The sequence below is a fragment of the Salmo salar genome, chromosome 12 (assembly GCF_965601325.2).
Source record: "Salmo salar chromosome 12, fSalSal1, whole genome shotgun sequence".
NCBI classification, from domain to species: domain Eukaryota; kingdom Metazoa; phylum Chordata; class Actinopteri; order Salmoniformes; family Salmonidae; genus Salmo; species Salmo salar.
Window position 1 is genome coordinate 13,680,001 of NC_138302.1, and position 22,109 is coordinate 13,702,109.

General features: G+C 42.2%; 1 protein-coding gene across 2 annotated transcripts in view; it reads left to right on the forward strand.

The window, feature by feature from the left end:
• LOC106564216 (adhesion G protein-coupled receptor E5) overlaps positions 1 to 21,447 on the forward strand; it is a 44,846-nt gene extending 23,399 nt beyond the window's left edge. The window contains exons 7-15 of one of the 2 annotated variants that reach the window (XM_045690740.2): positions 103 to 323; positions 2,189 to 2,374; positions 7,138 to 7,332; positions 7,950 to 8,071; positions 10,360 to 10,455; positions 10,563 to 10,721; positions 16,142 to 16,313; positions 16,412 to 16,513; positions 16,667 to 21,447. In XM_045690740.2, coding sequence (XP_045546696.2) covers positions 103 to 323; positions 2,189 to 2,374; positions 7,138 to 7,332; positions 7,950 to 8,071; positions 10,360 to 10,455; positions 10,563 to 10,721; positions 16,142 to 16,313; positions 16,412 to 16,513; positions 16,667 to 16,762 — 1,349 coding nt within the window. In that variant the 3' untranslated portion in view covers positions 16,763 to 21,447. The remainder of the gene's footprint in view (positions 1 to 102; positions 324 to 2,188; positions 2,375 to 7,137; positions 7,333 to 7,949; positions 8,072 to 10,359; positions 10,456 to 10,562; positions 10,722 to 16,141; positions 16,314 to 16,411; positions 16,514 to 16,666) is intronic. The other variant, XM_045690741.2, reaches the window with a different exon arrangement.
• Positions 21,448 to 22,109: the final 662 nt, after the last annotated feature.

A 22,109-nucleotide genomic window follows, 5' to 3' on the forward strand; every position in this document is an offset into this window, starting at 1 on the left:
TCCTTATTCCAGGAATCTTCCAACCAGGAAACCTGAAAAACCTGGGAATTCTGGGAAAGCTACAAGACATACTGGTAACTTGTTTCATTCTGTGCTTCACAGGTTTCACTCTGGCTGGGTTGGTGTGTTACAAGACATTGGAGATATCTGTCAACAACTCCTTCCAGTACCTCACTGACACTGACACAGACACAGACACAGACACCACCACAGCATCAAAGCCAAGCTACCAGATCAGTTCCAAGGTGGTAACAGCTCTCGTCAGTAACCCAGCAACAGAACACCTCACTCAGCCTGTCATCCTCACCTTCAAACATCTACAGGTATCATTTAATAATATTATAATAGCTGATGTTAATATATGATGTATGTAAATATTATAGCATATTATAATCGTACATCTACAGGTATCATTTGATAATATAACATATGCCGTAGGGCTGATGTTAACATATCAAGAATGTAAATATTCTAGTATATCATAATCATACAGCTACAGTTAGGACGTGCATTTTTCCACTTACCGACGATGGCCTAACATACTGACGATGGCCTCACATACTGACGATGGCCTCACATACTGACGATGGCCTCACATACTGACGATGGCCTAACATACTGACGATGGCCTAACATACTGACGATGGCCTAACATACTGACGATGGCCTAACAGTCTGATAATGGCCTAACATACTGACGATGGCCTAACATACTGACGATGGCCTCACATACTGACGATGGCCTCACATACTGACGATGGCCTCACATACTGACGATGGCCTAACATACTGACGATGGCCTAACATACTGACGATGGCCTAACAGTCTGATAATGGCCTAACATACTGACGATGGCCTAACATACCGACGATGGCCTAACATACCGATGATGGCCTAACATACTGACGATGGCCTAACAGACTGACGATGGCCTAACATACTGACGATGGCCTAACATACTGACGATGGCCTAACATACTGACGATGGCCTAACAGTCTGACGATGGCCTAACATACCGACGATGGCCTAACATACTGATGATGGCCTAACATACTGACGATGGCCTAACAGTCTGATGATGGCCTAACATACTGACGATGGCCTAACAGACTGATGATGGCCTAACATACTGACGATGGCCTAACATACTGACGATGGCCTAACATACTGACGATGGCCTAACAGTCTGATGATGGCCTAACATACTGACAATGGCCTAACAGACTGATGATGGCCTAACATACTGACGATGGCCTAACAGACTGACGATGGCCTAACATACTGACGATGGCCTAACATACTGACGATGGCCTAACATACTGACGATGGCCTAACATACTGACGATGGCCTAACATACCGACGATGGCCTAACATACCGACGATGGCCTAACATACCGACGATGGCCTAACATACTGACGATGGCCTAACATACTGACGATGGCCTAACAGTCTGATGATGGCCTAACATACCGACGATGGCCTAACAGACTGATGATGGCCTAACATACTGACGATGGCCTAACAGACTGATGATGGCCTAACATACTGACGATGGCCTAACAGACTGATGATGGCCTAACAGACTGATGATGGCCTAACATAATGACGATGGCCTAACAGACTGACGATGGCCTAACATACTGACGATGGCCTAACAGACTGATGATGGCCTAACATACTGGCGATGGCCTAACAGACTGATGATGGCCTAACATACTGACGATGGCCTAACATACTGACGATGGCCTAACAGACTGATGATGGCCTAACATACTGACGATGGCCTAACAGACTGATGATGGCCTAACATACTGACGATGGCCTAACAGACTGACGATGGCCTAACATACTGACGATGGCCTAACAGACTGATGATGGCCTAACAGACTGACGATGGCCTAACAGACTGATGATGGCCTAACATACTGACGATGGCCTAACAGACTGATGATGGCCAAACAGACTGACGATGCCCTAACAGACTGACAATGGCCAAACATACTGATCTGTTGAAGAGACAGTTCTCTAAGAAGTGCTTAGCCAATGTTTTATCCTCCTCTCTCACTCTCTCTCTCTCTCTCTCTCTCTCTCTCTCTCTCTCTCTGTTTCTCTCTGTTTCTCTGTCTGTCTCTCTCTCGCTGTCTCTTTCTCTCTCTCTCTCCCTCCCCCCTCCCCCAACCCCAGGTGAGGGTGGAGTCATCAGAAATTAACTATACCTGTGTGTTCTGGTCGGAGGGGCGTGTCCAGGAAGAGGGAGGGGCGTGGTCAAGGCGTGGCTGTACCAAAGTCACGTCTAACGCTACACACACCGTGTGTTCCTGTACCCACCTTAGCAGCTTCGCTGTTCTCATGGCCCTCTACCCTGTACAGGTATAAACACACACACACACACACACACACACACACACACACACACACACACACACACACACACACACACACACACACACACACACACACACACACACACACACACACACACACACACACACACACACACACACACACACACACACACACACTGGGTGATGTCAAGATAATGCTCCTTACCCTATGTTGTCAGTTGAGTAGGTTGAGTAATGAGTTAACCTGGTGAACAGGCTAATTCTCTCCCTGCATCCCTGCATCTTGATGTTATACAGTGGTGATTTTAGCATGGAAATCTTGGTAGGGCAAACCCACATAAATGTGTGATGCATGCCAGCAAAGCCACTACACAACACAACACTAAACAATACATTAATTGCACTATAACGGTGATAAACGGTGCCCACAAACTGTTAGGGCCTACATAAAGCCGTACCAATAACAGAGTCCCAACAGCAGTTCCAACACCTTACCACTGTTACACCTGGCTATCAGCTGAGCCTTGTCTGGCAGTGAAACAGTTCATTCAGCCTCATTTACTGCCTTTTAAAAAAACATAGCTGATATGGCTGACTTGCTTAAACAAATGTGGTTTCTACTGACAATTGACATGTACAAACTATGGCATAAGGGGATGACAAGCGGATAAGAGGGAATCCGTAATTTCGATTAAGACATTAATGAGCGAGCGACGACGGATGTAGTCAATATACTATTTGTTCAGCAATTTTGAAATGTACATTGACAGAATTTAGAACATGGGCCATTCTTACAGTGTACTCCCTGTACAACAAGTCAGAAACGTAGGATAAATAAAGGGGGCAGATAAACAGACAATGAAAGCTCTTACAATATTCGATGATTACATTTCTCTAAAACAGGTTATAGGCTACATGTGCACCACCAAGTTAGAACAGTAGACGAAATGAAGAGGTGAAAATTGACCAAATTATTAGGGTGAGGCACATGGGCAACTAACAGCTTACTACACAACATACACTTAGTTTTACTTTCTTAGCTACAGTATACCTATCTCCCTTGCATATTACATAATTTAAACAGCAGCATACATGACATTTTTGGACTCACCTTATGAAGGTGACACGGCGATCCTATGTGGGTAAATTTTGTCATCAAAGTCTGGCATTCTCTGGATTTATGGTGGGAACTCTGAAAAAAATACACACAGCCACTCCATTGAAGAGAAGGCTAGGGGTTGAATGGTAAAAATACACACAGCCACTCCATTGAAGAGAAGGCTAGGGGTTGAATGGTAAAAATACACAGCAACCCCATTGAATAGAAGGCTAGGGGTTGAATGGTAAAAACACACAGCCACTCCATTGAATAGAAGGCTAGGGGTTGAATGGTAAAAACACACAGCCACTCCATTGAATAGAAGGCTAGGGGTTGAATGGTAAAAACACACAGCAACCCCATTGAATAGAAGGCTAGGGGTTGAATGGTAAAAACACACACAGCCACTCCATTGAATAGAAGGCTAGGGGTTGAATGGTAAAAACACACAGCCACTCCATTGAATAGAAGGCTAGGGGTTGAATGGTAAAAACACACAGCCACTCCATTGAATAGAAGGCTAGGGGTTGAATGGTAAAAACACACAGCCACTCCATTGAATAGAAGCCTAGGGGTTGAATGGTAAAAACACACAGCCACTCCATTGAATAGAAGGCTAGGGGTTGAATGGTAAAAACACACACAGCCACTCCATTGAATAGAAGCCTAGGGGTTGAATGGTAAAAACACACAGCCACTCCATTGAATAGAAGCCTAGGGGTTGAATGGTAAAAACACACAGCCACTCCATTGAATAGAAGGCTAGGGGTTGAATGGTAAAAACACACAACCACTCCATTGAATAGAAGGCTAGGGGTTGAATGGTAAAAACACACAGCCACTCCATTGAATAGAAGGCTAGGGGTTGAATGGTAAAAACACACACAGCCACTCCATTGAATAGAAGGCTAGGGGTTGAATGGTAAAAACACACAGCAACCCCATTGAATAGAAGGCTAGGGGTTGAATGGTAAAAACACACAGCCACTCCATTGAATAGAAGGCTAGGGGTTGAATGGTAAAAACACACAGCCACTCCATTGAATAGAAGGCTAGGGGTTGAATGGTAAAAACACACAGCAACCCCATTGAATAGAAGGCTAGGGGTTGAATGGTAAAAACACACACAGCCACTCCATTGAATAGAAGCCTAGGGGTTGCTTTGCATTGTTTGCAGTTAGCCACTGATTCCTTACAAACCACTTATTGTTGAATTTGCAATTTTCCAACTTGTTGTGTAATCTTTATGTCCAATGGCCGATGAGCACCGATACGTTTTATCTATAATTTCTCTTCATTTTTTCTCTTCATATGACAAGGATTAAAAATGTCGACTTGATTCATGATCGTGACTGCTAGCTAAGACTTTGAAAGTAAGATGTTGACATGATCAGTCCAATCAAAGCCACTTTACAGATAATGTGATTTGACGTCATTTTATCTGTGGCCAATGACCTTGAGCCTTCTTGGAAGGACACTTGTAGTATAACTCTATGGCAGGACCCAAAGGGCTGGCATTTTGGATGTCTACCCTTACTAAGGACTTAAACTTGGCGATGACGTAGTGCCCGCATTAGTGACAGAACACTGAGCCAAACACAGCGCAATGCTCCTATTTTCTGCTGCCTCGCCCCACCATCACAGAAAGCACTGAGCTAGGTTGAAACACCATCATTTTGGAGCTGCCTCACTCAAGAAAACTAAAAAGAGACCATGTTTCTATGCGGCTTTATAACTCAATGATATATATATATATGTATACATTGTTTGCAAATTGATGTGTGACACATATTAATGCCAAAATAGCATGCAAAACAGGCAAGCCCAAAACAAAAAATAAATGTATACAATTGAAGTCGGAAGTTTACATATACCTTAGCCAAATACATTTAAACTCAGTTTTTCACAATTCCTGATATTTAATCTTAGGTCAGTTAGGATCACCACTTTACTTTAAGAATGTGAAATGTCAGAATAATAGTAGAGATAATGATTTATTTCAGCTTTTATTTCTTTCATCACATTCCCAGTGGGTCAGAAGTATAAATACACTCAATTGGTATTTGGTAGCCTTTAAATTGTTTAACTTGGGTCAAATGTTTCGTGTAGGCTTCCACAAGCTTCCCACAATAAATTGGGTGAATTTTGACCTATTCCTCCTGACAGAGCTGGTGTAACTGAGTCAGGTTTGTAGGCCTCCTTGCTCGCACATGCTTTTTCAGTTCCGCCCACAAAATTTCTATAGGATTGAGGTCAGGGCTTTGTGATGGCCACTCCAATACCTTGACTTTGTTGTCCTTAAGCCATTTGCCACAACTTTGGAAGTTTACTTGGGGTCATTGTCCATTTGGAAGACCCATTTGCGACCAAGCTTTAACTTCCTGACTGATGTCTTGAGATGTTGCTTCAATATAGCCACATCATTTTCCATCCTCATGATGCCATCCAGTTTGTGAAGTGCACCAGTCCCTCCTGCAGCAAAGCACTCCCACAACATGATGCTGCCACCCCCGTGCTTCACGGTTGGGATGGTATTCTTCGGCTTGCAAGCATCCCCCTTTTTCCTCCAAACATAATGATGGACATTATGGCCAAACAGTTCAATTTTTATTTCATCAGGCCAGAGGAAATTTCTCCAAAAAGTACAATCTTTGTCCCCATGTGCAGTTGAAAACCATAGTCTGGCTTTTTTATTGCGGTTTTGGAGCAGTGGCTTCTTCCTTGCTGAGCGGCCTTTCAGGTTATGTCGATATAGGACTCGTTTTACTGTGGATATAGATACTTTGTACCGGTTTCCTCCAGATTCTTCACAAGGTCCTTTGCTGTTGTTCTGGGATTGATTTGTAATTTTCGCACAAAAGTACATTCATCCCTAGGAGAAAGAACGCGTCTCATTCCTGAAAGGTATGACGGCTGCGTGGTCCCATAGTGTTTATACTTGCGTACTATTGTTTGTACAGATGAACGTGGTACATTCTGGCGTTTGAAAATTGCTCCCAAGGATGAACCAGACTTGTGGAGGTCTACAAATTTTTTTTCTGAGGTCTTGGCTGATTTCTTTTGATTTTCCCATGATGTCAAGCAAAGAGGCACTGAGTTTAAAGGTAGGCCTTGAAATACATACACAGGTATACCTCTAATTGACTCTAATGATGTCAACTAGCCTATCAGAAGCTTCTAAAGCCATGACATCATTTTCTGGAATTTTCCAAGCTGTTTAAAGGCACAGTCAACTTAGTGTATGTAAACTTGTAACCCACTGGAATTGTGATGCAGTGAATTATAAGTGAAATAATCTGTCTGTAAACATTTGTTTGAAAAATTACTTGTGTCATGCGCAAAGTAGATGTCCTAACCAACTTGACAAAAATATAGTTTGTTGACAAGAAATTTGTGGAGTGGTTGAAAAAAAGTTTTAATCACTCCAACCTATGTAAACTTCTGACTTCAACAATAATATATATTATTTTTGTATTATTTTTTGTTGCAAAAAATGTGTGGCACAAAACAGGTGCCCTGAATGACAGGTCGCCACTGATGTTATGTGTTATGTAAACCTCTCTCTCTCTCTCTCTCTCTCTCTCTCTCTCTCTCTCTCTCTCTCTCTCTCTCTACCTCTCTCTCTACCTCTCTCTCTACCTCTCTCTCTACCTCTCTCTCTACCTCTCTCTCTACCTCCCTCCCTCCAGAACACCTTTGAGCTGCGTCTGTTGACGTGGCTGGGTCTGTCGGTGTCTGTGGTGTGTCTGTTGTTGTGCATCCTGACCTTCTGGTTGTGTCGGTCCATCCAGGGGACACGCACCACCATCCACCTCCACCTCTGTGTCTGCCTCTTCATTGCTGACCTCGTCTTCCTCAGCGGCATCTCTCACACACAGAGCAAGGTGGGTTTAGGGATGTGGGGACTGTGTGTTTGTATGAGTTTGTGTGTGTGAGGGATCATGGTATATATAGCAATTTCTCTTTTTAATATTTTCCTTGTCACTTTGATTTGGTGTTGCTTCCCCCTAGGATCTTGTGCCCCCTTCTATACGCAGGATGACAAACAAATAACAGAAAATAAGCCCTTTTTACATACAGTCAGATCTGAATTTAAGTTTTTGAATATTCAATTTGACTTTTATCCTATTCGTCTCTCCTCCTCCCCTCTCCTTTCCAACCCCTCTTCTTCTCTTCCTCTCCACTCCTCTCCTCCTCCCCTCCCTCTTGCCCCTCTGCTCCTCTCTCTCCTCCCCGGTCCCCTTCCCCCTCTCCTCTCCTCTCCCTCTCCTCTCCTCTCCTCTCCTCTCCTCTCCTCTCCTCTCCTCTCCTCTCCTCTCCTCTCCTCTCCTCTCCCTCTCCTCTCCCTCCCCGGTCCCCTTCCCCCTCTCCTCTCCTGTCCCTCCTCCTCTCCTCTCCTCTCCTCTCCTCTCCTCTCCTCTCCTCTCCTCTCCTCTCCTCTCCTCTCCTCTCCTCTCCTCTCCTCTCCTCTCCTCTCCTCTCCTCTCCTCTCCTCTCTCAGGGAGGATGTAGGGTTGTAGCAGGTCTCCTCCACCTGTTCTTTCTAGGATCCTTCAGTTGGATGTTGTTAGAGGGGGTTCAGCTCTACCTCATGGTGGTCCTGGTCTTCAACACAACCATAAGGTATTGGATATATTTACTCAATAAATTATTATGTGTTATTATATATTTAGAGTATATTTTTGTGTATATTTTCATTACACATTCATCTTATATTTATATTTATAAATATAGTATAATGTACATTAGTATTTATTTGTATTATAGATGTATGTTATATTCATTTAGATACGTAATGTATGTATTTATATTATTTCCTAATCAATTATATATTTTCATTATATATATTTCTTACAACTTTATTTTATCTTGCTATTTATTATCTACCTTGGTGTGTTACATTTTCTTTTAACCTCTCTAGGGTAGGTGGCACCAAATCGTCCCACCTACGTAACAGCCAGTGTAATCCCGTGGCGCGTTATTCAAAACCTCAAAAATGCAAAAACTTCAATTTTTCAAACATATGACTATTTTACACCATTTTAAAGACAAGACTCTCGTTAATCTAACCACACTGTCCGATTTCAAAAAGGCTTTCCAACGAAAGCAAAACATTAGATTATGTCAGCAGAGTACCCAGCCAGAAATAATCAGACACCCATTTTTCAAGCTAGCATATAATGTCACATAAACCCAAACCACAGCTAAATGCAGCACTAACCTTTGATGATCTTCATCAGATGACAACCCTAGGACATTATGTTATACAATACATGCATGTTTTGTTCAATCAAGTTCATATTTATATCAAAAACCAGCTTTTTACATTAGCATGTGACTAGCATGTGACTAGCATTCCCACCGAACACTGCCGGTGAATTTACTAAATTACTCACGATAAACGTTCACAAAAAGCATAACAATTATTTTAAGAATTATAGATACAGAACTCCTCTATGCACTCGCTATGTCCGATTTTAAAATAGCTTTTCGGTGAAAGCACATTTTGCAATATTCTCAGTAGATAGCCCGGCATCACAGGGCTAGCTATTTAGACAGCCAGCAAGTTTAGCACTCACCAAAGTCAGATTTACTATAAGAAAATTGTTATTACCTTTGCTGTCTTCGTCAGAATGCACTCCCAGGACTTCTACTTCAATAACAAATGTTGGTTTGGTTCAAAATAATCCATAGTTATATCCAAACAGCGGCGTTTTGTTCGTGCGTTCAAGACACTATCCGAACTTACCGTACTTCGAAGCATGTCAACCGCTGTTTAAAATCAATTTTTATGCCATTTTTCTCATAAAAAAGCGATAATATTCCGACCGGGAATCTGCGTTTAGGTAAACAGACGAAAGAAAATAAAGCATGGGGTCGACTCGGGCACGCGCCTAAGCCCATAGTACTCTGATCGGCCACTTGCCAAAAGCGATAATGTGTTTCAGCCAGAGGCTGCCTCGATATCGTTCAGCTTTTTCCCGGGCTCTGAGAGCCTATGGGAGCCGTAGGAAGTGTCACGTTAGAGCAAAGATCCTCAGTCTTCAATAAAAAGAGCCAAGATGAAACACAACTTGTCAGACAGGCCACTTCCTACATGGAATCTTCTCAGGTTTTGGCCTGCCATTTGAGTTCTGTTATACTCACAGACACCATTCAAACAGTTTTAGAAACTTTAGGGTGTTTTCTATCCAAAGCCAATAATTATATGCATATTCTAGTTACTGGGCAGGAGTAGTAACCAGATTAAATCGGGTACGTTTTTTATCCGGCCGTGTCAATACTGCCCCCTAGCCCTAACAGGTTAACTGCTATTTTATGAATCTCTGTGATTCTTCTTCTTATTGTAAACCTCTGTGCCTGTATTTTATGAAGCTCTTTGTTTCTTCATCTTACTGTAGACCTCTGTACCTGTATTTTATTAAGCTCTGTGATTCTTCTTCTTACTGTAAACCTCTGTACCTGTATTTTATTAAGCTCTTTGTTTCTTCTTCTTACTGTAGACTTCTGTACCTGTATTTTATTAAGCTCTGTGATTCTTCTTGCTACTGTAAACCTCTGTACCTGTATTTTATTAAGCTCTTTGTTTCTTCTTCTTACTGTAGATCTCTGTACCTGTATTTTATGAAGCTCTGTGATTCTTCTTCTTACTGTAGACCTCTGTACCTGTATTTTATGAAGCTCTGTGATTCTTCTTCTTACTGTAGACCTCTGTACCTGTATTTTATGAAGCTCTGTGTTTCTTCTTCTTACTGTAGACCTCTGTACCTGTATTTTATGAAGCTCTGTGATTCTTCTTCTTACTGTAGACCTCTGTACCTGTATTTTATGAAGCTCTTTGATTCTTCTTCTTACTGTAGACCTCTGTACCTGTATTTTATGAAGCTCTTTGTTTCTTCGTCTTACTGTAGACCTCTGTACCTGTATGCTGTGGGATATGGACTGCCACTGGCTATAGTCATCATCTCTGCTATCACCTACCCAGATGGATATGGTACCACACAACAGTGAGTCTGAGTCTGTGTGTGTGGGTGTGTGAGAGACTGTGTAGCAAATCTGTCCCATATAAATAACACCAGATAACGTTATTCTAACGTTATCCTGTCTCTGTCAGCTGTTGGTTGTCTCTGGAGAGAGGATTCATCTGGAGTTTCTTTGGCCCAGTGTGCACCATCATCATCCTCAACACTTTCTTCTTCATCATCACTGTCTGGAGGCTGGCCCAGAAGTTCTCTAGTCTCAACCCTGACCTCTCCAACCTACGCAAGATCAAGTAAGGGAGAGAGAGAGAGAGAGAGAGAGAGAGAGAGAGAGAGAGAGAGAGAGATGCAGATTGTAAAATTATAAGGAAAAAACTTAGAACACTATCCAACCAAAAGCACAGAGACCCAAATAATGGTGAATTACGCCTTCATTACTGTGAGACTTTAAAACTCTATAAACGTACACTCAGAACCAAAAAAGCACAGTACAACAGCAAGCAGCTGACACTAATTGAGGAGTCCATAAACACAAACAATTTTTGGCAAAATTGGAAAAAACTAAAAAAATCTAAACAAGAGGAATTAGCGATACAAAATGGTGACATATGGACAACCCATTTCAAAACACTCTACAACACCGTTCAAATTGACACAAACGCAGAACAACGCCAAATCCATGAGAGGTTGAATGGATTAGAAAAAGCTATAAAGGACAATCAAAACCCATTGGACTCCCCAATTACTGACCAGGAGCTCTATAAGAAACTTCAGGCTCTCAAATTTAAAAAAGCATGCGGACCTGATGGCATCCTAAATGAGATGCTCAAACTCACTAGTGAAAAATTTCAATTGGCTATATTAAAACTGTTTAATTTGATCCTGAGTGTAGGTTATTTCCCTGACATCTGGAATCAAGGACTCATAACCCCAATCTTTAAGAACGGAGACAAATTTGACCCTAACAATTACAGAGGCATTTGTGTGAACAGTAACCTGGGGAAGGTTTTCTGTAGTATCATCAATGTAAGAGTTCTAAACTTCCTTAATAAGCACAATGTCTTGAGTAAAAGCCAAATTGGATTTATACCAAAACATCGCACAACTGATCATATTTACACCCTACACACCCTGATAGATAAACATGTCCACCAAAATATACGCTTGCTTTATCGACTTCCAAAAAGCATTTGATTCTATTTGGCATACAGGACTGTTCTACAAAGTTATTGAAAGTGGTGTACATATGACATAATTAAATCAATGTATACTGGCAATACGTGCAGCATTAAAATTGGTAAGAAAAGAACAGAATTCTTTAACCAGGGGCGGGGCCTTCGTCAGGGTTGCAATCTGAGCCCTGCACTCTTCAATATTTACATCAACGAATTGGCCACTATTCTAGAAAAATCCTCAGCCCCTGGTGTTAGTCTCCACAATTCAGAAGTTAAATGCCTACTCTTCGCAGATTACCTATGCCTGCTGTCACCCACAGCACCTAGCCTACAGCAGAGCCTGGACCTGCTAGAGCAGTATTGCCAGACCTGGGCCCTGGCTGTAAACCCCAAAAAGACTAAAATAATGATTTTCCAGAGAAGATCCAGATCTCAGGGAATTAGACCAAAGTTCTCAATTGGTACAAAATATATAGAGTACTGTACACACTACAATTACTTAGGTTTAAAAATAAGCTCAACTGGACACCTTAATGAGGCAGTGAATGAACTGAGAGAGAAAGCACGCAGGGCATTCTACGCCATTAAAAAGCAAATTCAAATTGAAATACCTATTAAAATTTGGCTAAAACTAATTGAATATGTCATTGAACCAATTGCACTTTATGGCAGCGAGGTGTGGGGTCCACTTGCAAAACAAGATTTCATCAAATGGGACAAACACCCCATTGAAACCCTACATGCAGAGTTCTGTAAGATTCTCCTACGTGTCCAGAGGAAAACTACAAACAATGCATGCAGGGCAGAATTAGGCCAATATCCACTAATAATAAAAACTCAAAAAAGAGCAATTAAGTTTTGGAAACATCTAAAATACAGTGACCCCCTCTCATATCATTACCAAGCCCTGCAATGCCAAGAGCTGAGCAAAGAAAAGAGTCCCCTCATCCAGCTGGTCCTGGGGCTGAGTTCACAAACCTGTTCTACTAACACACTGAAGCCTCAGGACCAGAACATCCAATCAATCAGAATAAACCAAATTACAACACAGTCAAAACAAAACTACATTGCTTATTGGGAAACACAAGCACAAACACAAAGCAAAATGCAGTGCTATCTGGCCCTAAATCGACAGTACACTATGGCTAAATATTTGACCATGGTTACTGATCAAAACCTTAGAAAAACCTTGACAAAGTACAGGCTCAGTGAGCACAGCCTTGCCATTGAGAAGGGTAGACACAGGAAAACCTGGCTCCCTGTAGAGGAAAGGCTGTGCAGCCACTGCACAACAGCAGAACCTGAGACGGAGCTGCATTTCCTGACAAAATGTCAAAAATATAAAACAATTAGAGAGTGTCATTTCCCCAAATTTGAAACCCTTATTCAAGGTTTCAAAGACCTCTCTGATGAGGATAGGCTACCCGTCCTGTTGGGGGAGGACGCAGAGAGCTGTGTGTTGGCAGCGCACTACATTGCTGCCTGCCATAAGTTGAGGGACAGTGTCTGACAGACCAATAAACCTGCACATGTCCTCTACTGTATGCTTATTGTTATTGTTGAATGTATGGTTATTTTGACCCTTGGTTATTGTTGTTACTGTTGTCCCGTTGACAATATTTGATTCTCATTTTTTATTTATTTTTATATTGTAAATAGCCAAATTAAGCTTTGGCAATATGTATATTGTTAAGATAGAGAGAGAGAGAGAGAGAGAGATGGAGAGAGAGAGAGAGAGATGGGAGGGAGAGAGAGAGAGATGGAGAGAGAGAGAGAGAGATGGGAGTGAGAGAGAGAGAGAGAGAGATGGAGAGAGAGAAAGAGAGATGGGAGGGAGAGAGAGAGAGATGGGAGGGAGAGAGAGAGAGAGATGGGAGGGAGAGAGAGAGATGGGGGAGAGAAAGGGAGATGAGAGAGGGAGATGAGGGAGATGGTGGGAGAGAGAGGGAGATGGGGGAGAGAGAGGGAGATGGGGGAGAGAGAGAGAGATGGGGGAGAGAGTGAGAGAGAGATGGGGGAGAGAGTGAGAGAGATATGGGGGAGAGAGTGAGAGAGATGGGGAGAGAGTGAGAGAGAGATGGGGAGAGAGTGAGAGAGAGAGTGTGTGAAACTGAGAGATAGAAAGAGGGATGGAGGGAGAGAGAGAGAGAGAGAGTGAGAGTGTAACCTATAGACTAGGAGTCAGGAAGCAGGTGCAGAAGGAGAGTTTAAAACCTCTTACATCTAGACGTTCCGCTAGCGGAACACCTGCTTTAATATCCAATGATGGGCTTGGCGCGAAATACAAATTCCTCTAAAATCCGAAAACTTCCATTTTTCAAACATATGACTATTTTACAGCATTTTAAAGACAAGACTCTCCTTTATCTAACCACACTGTCCGATTTCAAAAAGGCTTTACAACGAAAGCAAAACATTAGATTATGTCAGCAGAGTACCCAGCCAGAAATAATCAGACACCCATTTTTCAAGCTAGCATATAATGTCACAAAAAACAAAACCACAGCTAAATGCAGCACTAACCTTTGATGATCTTCATCAGATGACAACCCTAGGACATTATGTTATACAATGCATGCATGTTTTGTTCAATCAAGTTCATATTTATATCAAAAACCAGCTTTTTACATTAGCATGTGACGTTCAGAACTACCATACCCCCCCGCAAACATCCGGTGAATTTACTAAAAACATGACAATTATTTTAAGAATTATAGATACAGAACTCCTCTATGCACTCGATATGTCCGATTTTAAAATAGCTTTTCGGTGAAAGCTCATTTTGCAATATTCTCAGTAGATAGCCCAGCCATCACGGCTAGCCATTTAGACACCGACCAAGTTTAGCCCTGATCAAACTCCGATTTACTATTACAAAAGTTTCATTACCTTTGTTGTCTTCGTCAGAATGCACTCCCAGGACTGCTACTTCAATAACAAATGTTGGTTTGGTCCAAAATAATCCATCGTTATATCCAAATTGCGGCGTTTTGTTCGTGCGTTCCAAGACACTATCCGAAATGGTAAATAAGGGTCGCGGGCATGGCGCAATTCGTGACAAAAGATTTCTAAATATTCCATTACCGTACTTCGAAGCATGTCAACCGCTGTTTAAAATCCATTTTTATGCCATTTTTCTCATAAAAAAGCGATAATATTCCGACCGGGAATCTCCGTTTAGCTAAACAGAGGAAAGAAAACAAAGCTTTCGGTCGACGCGGGCACGAGCCTGAGTCTCACAGTACTGTAACCAGCCACTACCCAAACGCGCTACTTTGTTTCAGCCAGAGCCTGCAAAGCCACGATTCAGCATTTTGCCGCCTTCTGAGAGTCCATGTGAGCCGTAGAAAGTGTCACGTAAGAGCAGAGATCCCCTGTAATAGATAGAGATAATCAACAAGGCCAAGAAATGGTCAGACAGGGTACTTCCTGTACAGAATCTTCTCAGGTTTTGGCCTGCCAAATGAGTTCTGTTATACTCACAGACACCATTCAAACAGTTTTAGAAACTTGGGAGTGTTTTCTATCCAAAGCTAATAATTATATGCATATTCTAGTTTCTGGGCAGGAGTACTAATCAGATTAAATTGGGTACGTTTTTTATCCGTCCGTGAAAATACTGCTCCCTAGGCATAACAGGTTAATAATGGAGGGATGGAGGAGAGAGAGAGAGAGAGAGAGAGAGAGAGAGAGTGTAACCTATACACTAGGATTCAGGAAGCAGGTGCAGAATGAGAGTTTAATAATGGAGGGATGGAGGGAGAGAGAGAGAGAGAGAGAGAGAGAGAGAGAGAGTGTAACCTATACATTAGGATTCAGGAAGCAGGTGCAGAAGAGGAGTTTAATAATGGAGGGATGGAGGGAGAGAGAGAGAGAGAGAGTGTAACCTATACAGAACAAGCAGATTAACACAACAGGAGCAGCCTACTGAACGTGAACGAAACCAATACTGCCTGAAGACAGGCTTCTGAGGGCTAAATAAATTGGGAAGAAATCAAGGTAATGATGAAGTCCAAGTGTGCATAACGAGGGGGAGCAGGTGTGCGTAATGTGGGTTGCCAGGTGTGCGTAGTTATGGTTGCCATGACCGGAGGTTTGTAGACTGGGGACGTCGAGCGCCGGAGACAGGGAATGGAACGCAGGTGTGACAGAGAGAGGGGAAGAGACAGAGAAAGTGACGGAGAAAGACAAATAGAGGAATGGAGAGATAGGTGAATGTAGAAATGCATTAAATGTATGGACAGTGACAAATCCTTGGTGTGTGTGAATAAATTAATTTATGCAATTCAGTTTTTAGCTGCCATAGTACATTAAATAAAACTGTACTAAAACCTTTCCCTCCTTCCTCCCCCTCCACCCTCCCGTTCTCCTCCCTCCTCCTCCCCTCCTCCTCCTCCCTCCTCCTCCCTCCTTCCTCCCTACCTCCTCCTCCTTCCCCCTCCTCCCTCCTCCTCCTCCCCTCCTCCCTCCCCCTCCTCCCTCCTCCTCCTTCCCTCCTCCCCCCTCCTCCTTCCCTCCTCCTCCCTCTCTCTCTCCAGGGTGTTCACAGTGACAGCAGTGGCCCAGCTGTGTGTGTTGGGTACTATGTGGATATTTGGAGTGTTCCAGTTCCAAGAGGAGGGGACAGTGGTCATGACATATCTCTTCACTATCCTCAACTCTCTACAGGGAGCTCTGCTGTTCATCATGCACTGCCTACTGAACAAAACGGTATGGTATGGTATGGTATCGTGTGTGTGTGTGTGTGTGTGTGTGTGTGTGTGTGTTGTGTGTGTGTGTGTAACACTGTGCTCTGCTGCCCCCATCAGGTGAGAGAGGAGTATTGCAAGCTGCTGTCCTGTATCTGCACACCACTGAAGAAGAGATACTCAGAAGTCAGCACTACCAACCCTTCCTCCAGCCAATCCCAGGTACACACACACACACACACACACACACACACACACACACACACACACACACACACACACACACACACACACACACACACACACACACACACACACACACACACACCACTTTCACTGAGTTAACCTCTGTCCTTTGACCTTTTTCTGTCCTAGGGGTCAGAAAAACATGAGGGAGTCGCAGATATGACGTCACCAAACCCCCATAATGCACCTCTTTACCCCTCCTCTCATGACAAAGGTTTCCACTAGATGGCCAAACTGTAAAGTCAAAATGGTCGATATCGTAAACATTTATGAAAACAAAGCTTTGCGTTTAACGGTGTGGTTAAGATACACTGTAGAAATGGGCAGGGTTTCTGATTTAGCATCTTGGCCAGATAGTGACAACCCAGAAACACTATTCAGGCCAGGTTAGTAGAAATGTGTCCAACTAGCCTGCCGGATAGTAAAAATTTTAGTCCACTAGCCAAGTTGGCCAGTGCCCAAAATCCTTCAGTTCCATCCCTGATTAGACACTTCATATCAAACTTGATGTTAACCACTGTCTTATCAAGCATTAGGTTATCCAATCAGAAGTTATGTGATCTTCATGTCATCCAATATTAATCCATATCCTCTTTATGTCATTTTTACAGCCACAAAAGATCGGTTCAATTTTACACCACTTCGTCAAATAGACAGATGAAACCATAATCATAAACAGAGGGTTTCTTCCTTTACATGAATGTGATAGATTTATAGTAATATTTATTACCAAGAGCACAAGATATGGTGACTTTTCTACACAAATAAATCCAGGGGATTTAGAAAAACATTATGTGAAGATATGTGTTAGTTGTGACCTAATGTTATACTGTAAATGTGTATTTTTCTTAATAATGAATGACACAAATATACATTTTCACAAAGTCTGCTGCGTCAGTTTGTCTGATGGCAATTTGCATATACTCCAGAATGTTATGAAGAGTGATCAGATGAATTGCAATTAATTGCAAAGTCCCACTTTGCCATGCAAATGAACTGAATCCCCAAAAAACATTTCATTTCAGGCTTTTCAGCCCTGCCACAAAAGGACCAGCTGACATCATGTCAGTGATTCTCTCGTTAACACAGTGTTGACGAGGACAAGGCTGGAGATCACTCTGTCATGCTGATTGAGTTCGAATAACAGACTGTAAGCTTCAAAAGGAGGGTGGTGCTTGGAATCATTGTTCTTCCTCTGTCTACCATGGTTACCTGCAAGGGAACACGTGCCGTCATCATTGCTTTGCACAAAAAGGGCTTCACAGGCAAGGATATTGCTGCCAGTAAGATTGCACCTAAATCAACCATTTATCAGATCATCAAGAACTTCAAGGAGAGTGGTTCAATTGTTGTGAAGAAGGCTGCAGGGCGCCCAAGAAAGTCCAGCAAGCGCCAGGACCGTCTCCTAAAGTTGATTCAGCTGCGGGATTGGTGCACCACCAGTACAGAGCTTGCTCAGGAATGGCAGCAGGCAGGTGTGAGTGCATCTGCACGCACAGTGAGGCAAAGACTTTTGGAGGATGGCCTGGTGTCAAGAAGGGCAGCAAAGAAGCCACTTCTCTCCAGGAAAAACATCAGGGACAGACTGATATTCTGCAAAAGGTACAGGGATTGGACTGCTGAGGACTGGGGTAAAGTCATTTTTTCTGATGAATCTCCTTTCTGATTGTTTGGGGCATCCGGAAAAAATCTTGTCCGGAAGAAGACAAGGTGAGCGCTACCATCAGTCCTGTGTCATGCCAACAGTAAAGCATCCTGAGACCATTCATGTGTGGGGTTGCTTCTCAGCCAAGGGAGTGGGCTCACTCACAATTTTGCCAAAGAACACAGCCATGAATAAAGAATGGTACCAACACATCCTCCGAGAGCAACTTCACCCAACCATCCAGGAACAGTTTGGTGACGAACAATGCCTTTTCCAGCATGATGGAGCACCTTGCCATAAGGCAAAAGTGATAACTAAGCGGCTTGGGGAAGAAAACATCGATATTTTGGGTCCATGGCCAGGAAACTCCCCAGAACTTTGGCGGCAGCGTAGCCTAGTGGTTAGAGCGTTGGACTAGTAGCCGAAAGGTTGCAAGTTTGAATCCCCGAGCTGACAAGGTACAAATCTGTTGTTCTGCCCCTGAACAAAGCAGTTAACCCGTTGTCATTGAAAATAAGAATTTGTTCTTAATTTACTTGCCTAGTTAAAAAAATGTAAATAAAACCTTAATCCCATTGAGAACTTATGGTTAAATCCTCAATAGGCAGGTGGACAAACCAAACTCCAAGCATTGATTATGCAAGAATGGGCTGCCATCAGTCAGGATGTGGCCCAGAAGTTAATTGACAGAATGCCAGGGTGGATTGCAGAGGTCTTGAAAAAGAAGTGTCAACACTACAAATATTGACTCTTTGCATCAACTTCATGTAATTGTCAATAAAAGCCTTTGACACTTATGAAATGCTTGTAGTTATACTTCAGTATTCCATAGTAACATCTGACAAAAGTATCTAAAGACACTGAAGCAGCAAACTTTGTGAAAATTAATATTTGTGTCATTCTCAAAACTTTTGGCCTCGGCTGTATATCATGAGAAAGTTAAAGATTTGTGGTGAACACTTGCAGTGCTTTTGTCCAAATATAGCAATTATCACCAGTTTTTTTTTAGAAATCCCTGTGGAAAGATTCTCAGAATGAGGAAGGAATAAACAGGAAATCTGGATTCTCCAACAAGATTGTCACTCATGGCTCCATGGCTACAGTTCAGACATTGTAGAGGATGTCACAGATCTAGGATCAGCTTACCCAAACCAAAACCTAACTTAAGAGCTTGGTACATCCATTTTGTTTTATGTTTAAATTAGTGATTTATAGCCCATGGTTCTTGTAGAGGTCAACTGTCGTTCCCCATCAGAATCCCAACTATAAGCTTGTTTTACTCCATTGTTTGTACACGATGTAAAGGTTTAAAACATGGTTAAAACTATCATGTTGATCTCATGGATGGTCAGTCCTTGCATCCAGAGCTCCATCTTTGATTTTGAGAGTGGTTAAATTCCTCCAGTCCCATCCCACAGCTGTTAACCACAACAAGTGGTGGGATGACCGGTTTGCTGCTTTTTGGATCCCAGGCTGCCCCTTTAAGGTTCCACCCTAGACCTTGGTCTCAGCCTAACCATGGAGATAAAGTAGAGTCTTAAAATAATCTAAACAATGTCTACATTCAATGTTGTATGTTTTATATTCAATTCATTTGCAATTTTAGACAAGTTGTGTATTTTAAACTTTTAGAGAACGTACCATTTTCATGACATTTTATTAAGCAACTTGAATGTAAGCACTTAATGTTGTCATGACGTTGCCCTCTCTTTGAGTACAGGGAGCACAGTTGACCCCCTCCCCCTTGCACCATCCCCCTACCTACCTCTCCCTACCCAGGCCCGGTGAAGGCGGTGGTAAATTCCAAAGGAAATGTCCTGCCCCCTGGCCCAGTTGAGACACAGAGGGGTTTCATAGAGAGACAAGGAAATTCTTCCAACTCACAGAATTGGGGAACCGAACGACATTTATGTTCTGGAGAAGGTATAAAAGATCGGTGAAGAATCCAGCTACGAACTGGTCCGCTTTGTACAATTTTGTGATACTCAGAAGAGACAATATAGCCATATTACCATAAAACTGTTTATATAATAGCCTCAGCTATGGGACTTGCATCTAAATGGTTGTATAAAATGTATTAATAAGGATAAAGCTATTTGGAATACGTTGAGATGCTATGTACTGATGTTAATGTGATAGAATGTATTTCTGTTCAAAGCTTAAATCAGTCATCGGCATGCCCCCCAGGGACACAGACAGGACCAGGCGTCATGTGACAAGCCTGTTCTATGTTCACGTATAAAACCCCCACCCAGGGTTACTTTCATCATACCAGCTTACCTCAGAAGAGAGAGCCAAGGTTTGACCATCCAATTCCTCTACTGAAAGTTAACTATACCACATGGTTAAACTTTCAGTCTATCGAGACCAACAGAATAATAACAAGTCTTTGATATTAATTAATAGTCTGCAGCTAGAAATTATATCATTGAACGCGAAGACCGACGAAACATCCATTCTATAACATTATTAATGAATGTCGCTTTGAAAGATCCATTCTAACCGAGAGAGAGAGAGAGAGAGAACAGGACAAAAACTCTCCAACAGGACAAAAAGTCTCCAACAAGGATTCCGACGACACACTGAGCGTAAATATATATTGATTGCAATTGTTCCCGAATGAGTGAGCGTTCATGTGCAAAGAATTAGCATATCAATTGTTAATATTTATCAACTCTGTAGTGTCTTCTCAGCTGCCCTTTATGACCCTTTGTTTAACAGGCCACCATGCCTGTTTAGCCCACTAGGGCACATTACTCTACCAATTCTTTGTGACGATAATTACTGTTTGTATGCTTTCTGTGAATTACTTAGTTTAGTAAATAAATGATTTTAAGACAATTGATGTATGGATGACTTTAGTAAAGGCTGGATTCGTGCAGATACAACAATTTACGATGTTTGGAATGAGACTGGACGCGAGATTATCAGCCTATACTATAATATAATATAATATAATATATAATGTTATAATTTAGGAAAGTTATATTAGGAAAATTATAACTTTGTAATCTGAATATTTTCCTTGGTGCCCCGATCTCCTAGTTAATTACAATTAAACGATTAATCAGTTTAATCGCATGATAATAATTACAGGGAGTTATTTGATAAACATGTCTTCAGGTTAATGGTGCCCAAAGACACGACAGTGTTGTACTTGACTGTGTACTCTGTAGTGTGTGTGTGTGTGTTGGTGTGAAAGAGAGAGAGAGAGAGAGGGTGTGTTTCAGTAATTTTAGACACAATAAATCGTTGCGACAAATAACCTACTGTAGATGTCTTCTTCCCCCCCCCCCACACACACACACACACACACACACACACACACACACACACACACACACACACACACACACACACACACACACACACACAGACACAGAGGATGTGCATGTCTAGTTGTGTCTAACCTGAATGTGTTGAGGCCTACTCAGAGTTTCCACCCTGAGATCCCTTCTCTAATGACTTCTGTCCTACTTCACTTTCTATACAGTAGATCCCTTCTCTTATGATTTCTGTCCTACATCACTTTCTATACAGTAGATCCCTTCTCTTATGATTTCTGTCCTACATCACTTTCTATACAGTAGATCCCTTCTCTAATGTATTCTGTCCTACTTCACTTTCTATACAGTAGATCCCTTCTCTAATGTCTTCTGTCCTACTTCACTTTCTATACAGTAGATCCCTTCTCTAATGTCTTCTGTCCTACTACACTTTCTATACAGTAGATCCCTTCTCTAATGTCTTCTGTCCTACTTCACTTTCTATACAGTATATCCCTTCTCTAATGTCTTCTGTCCTACTTCACTTTCTATACAGTAGATCCCTTCTCTAATGTCTTCTGTCCTACTACACTTTCTATACAGGTAGATCCCTTCTCTGTCTTCTGTCCTACTACACTTTCTATACAGTATATCCCTTCTC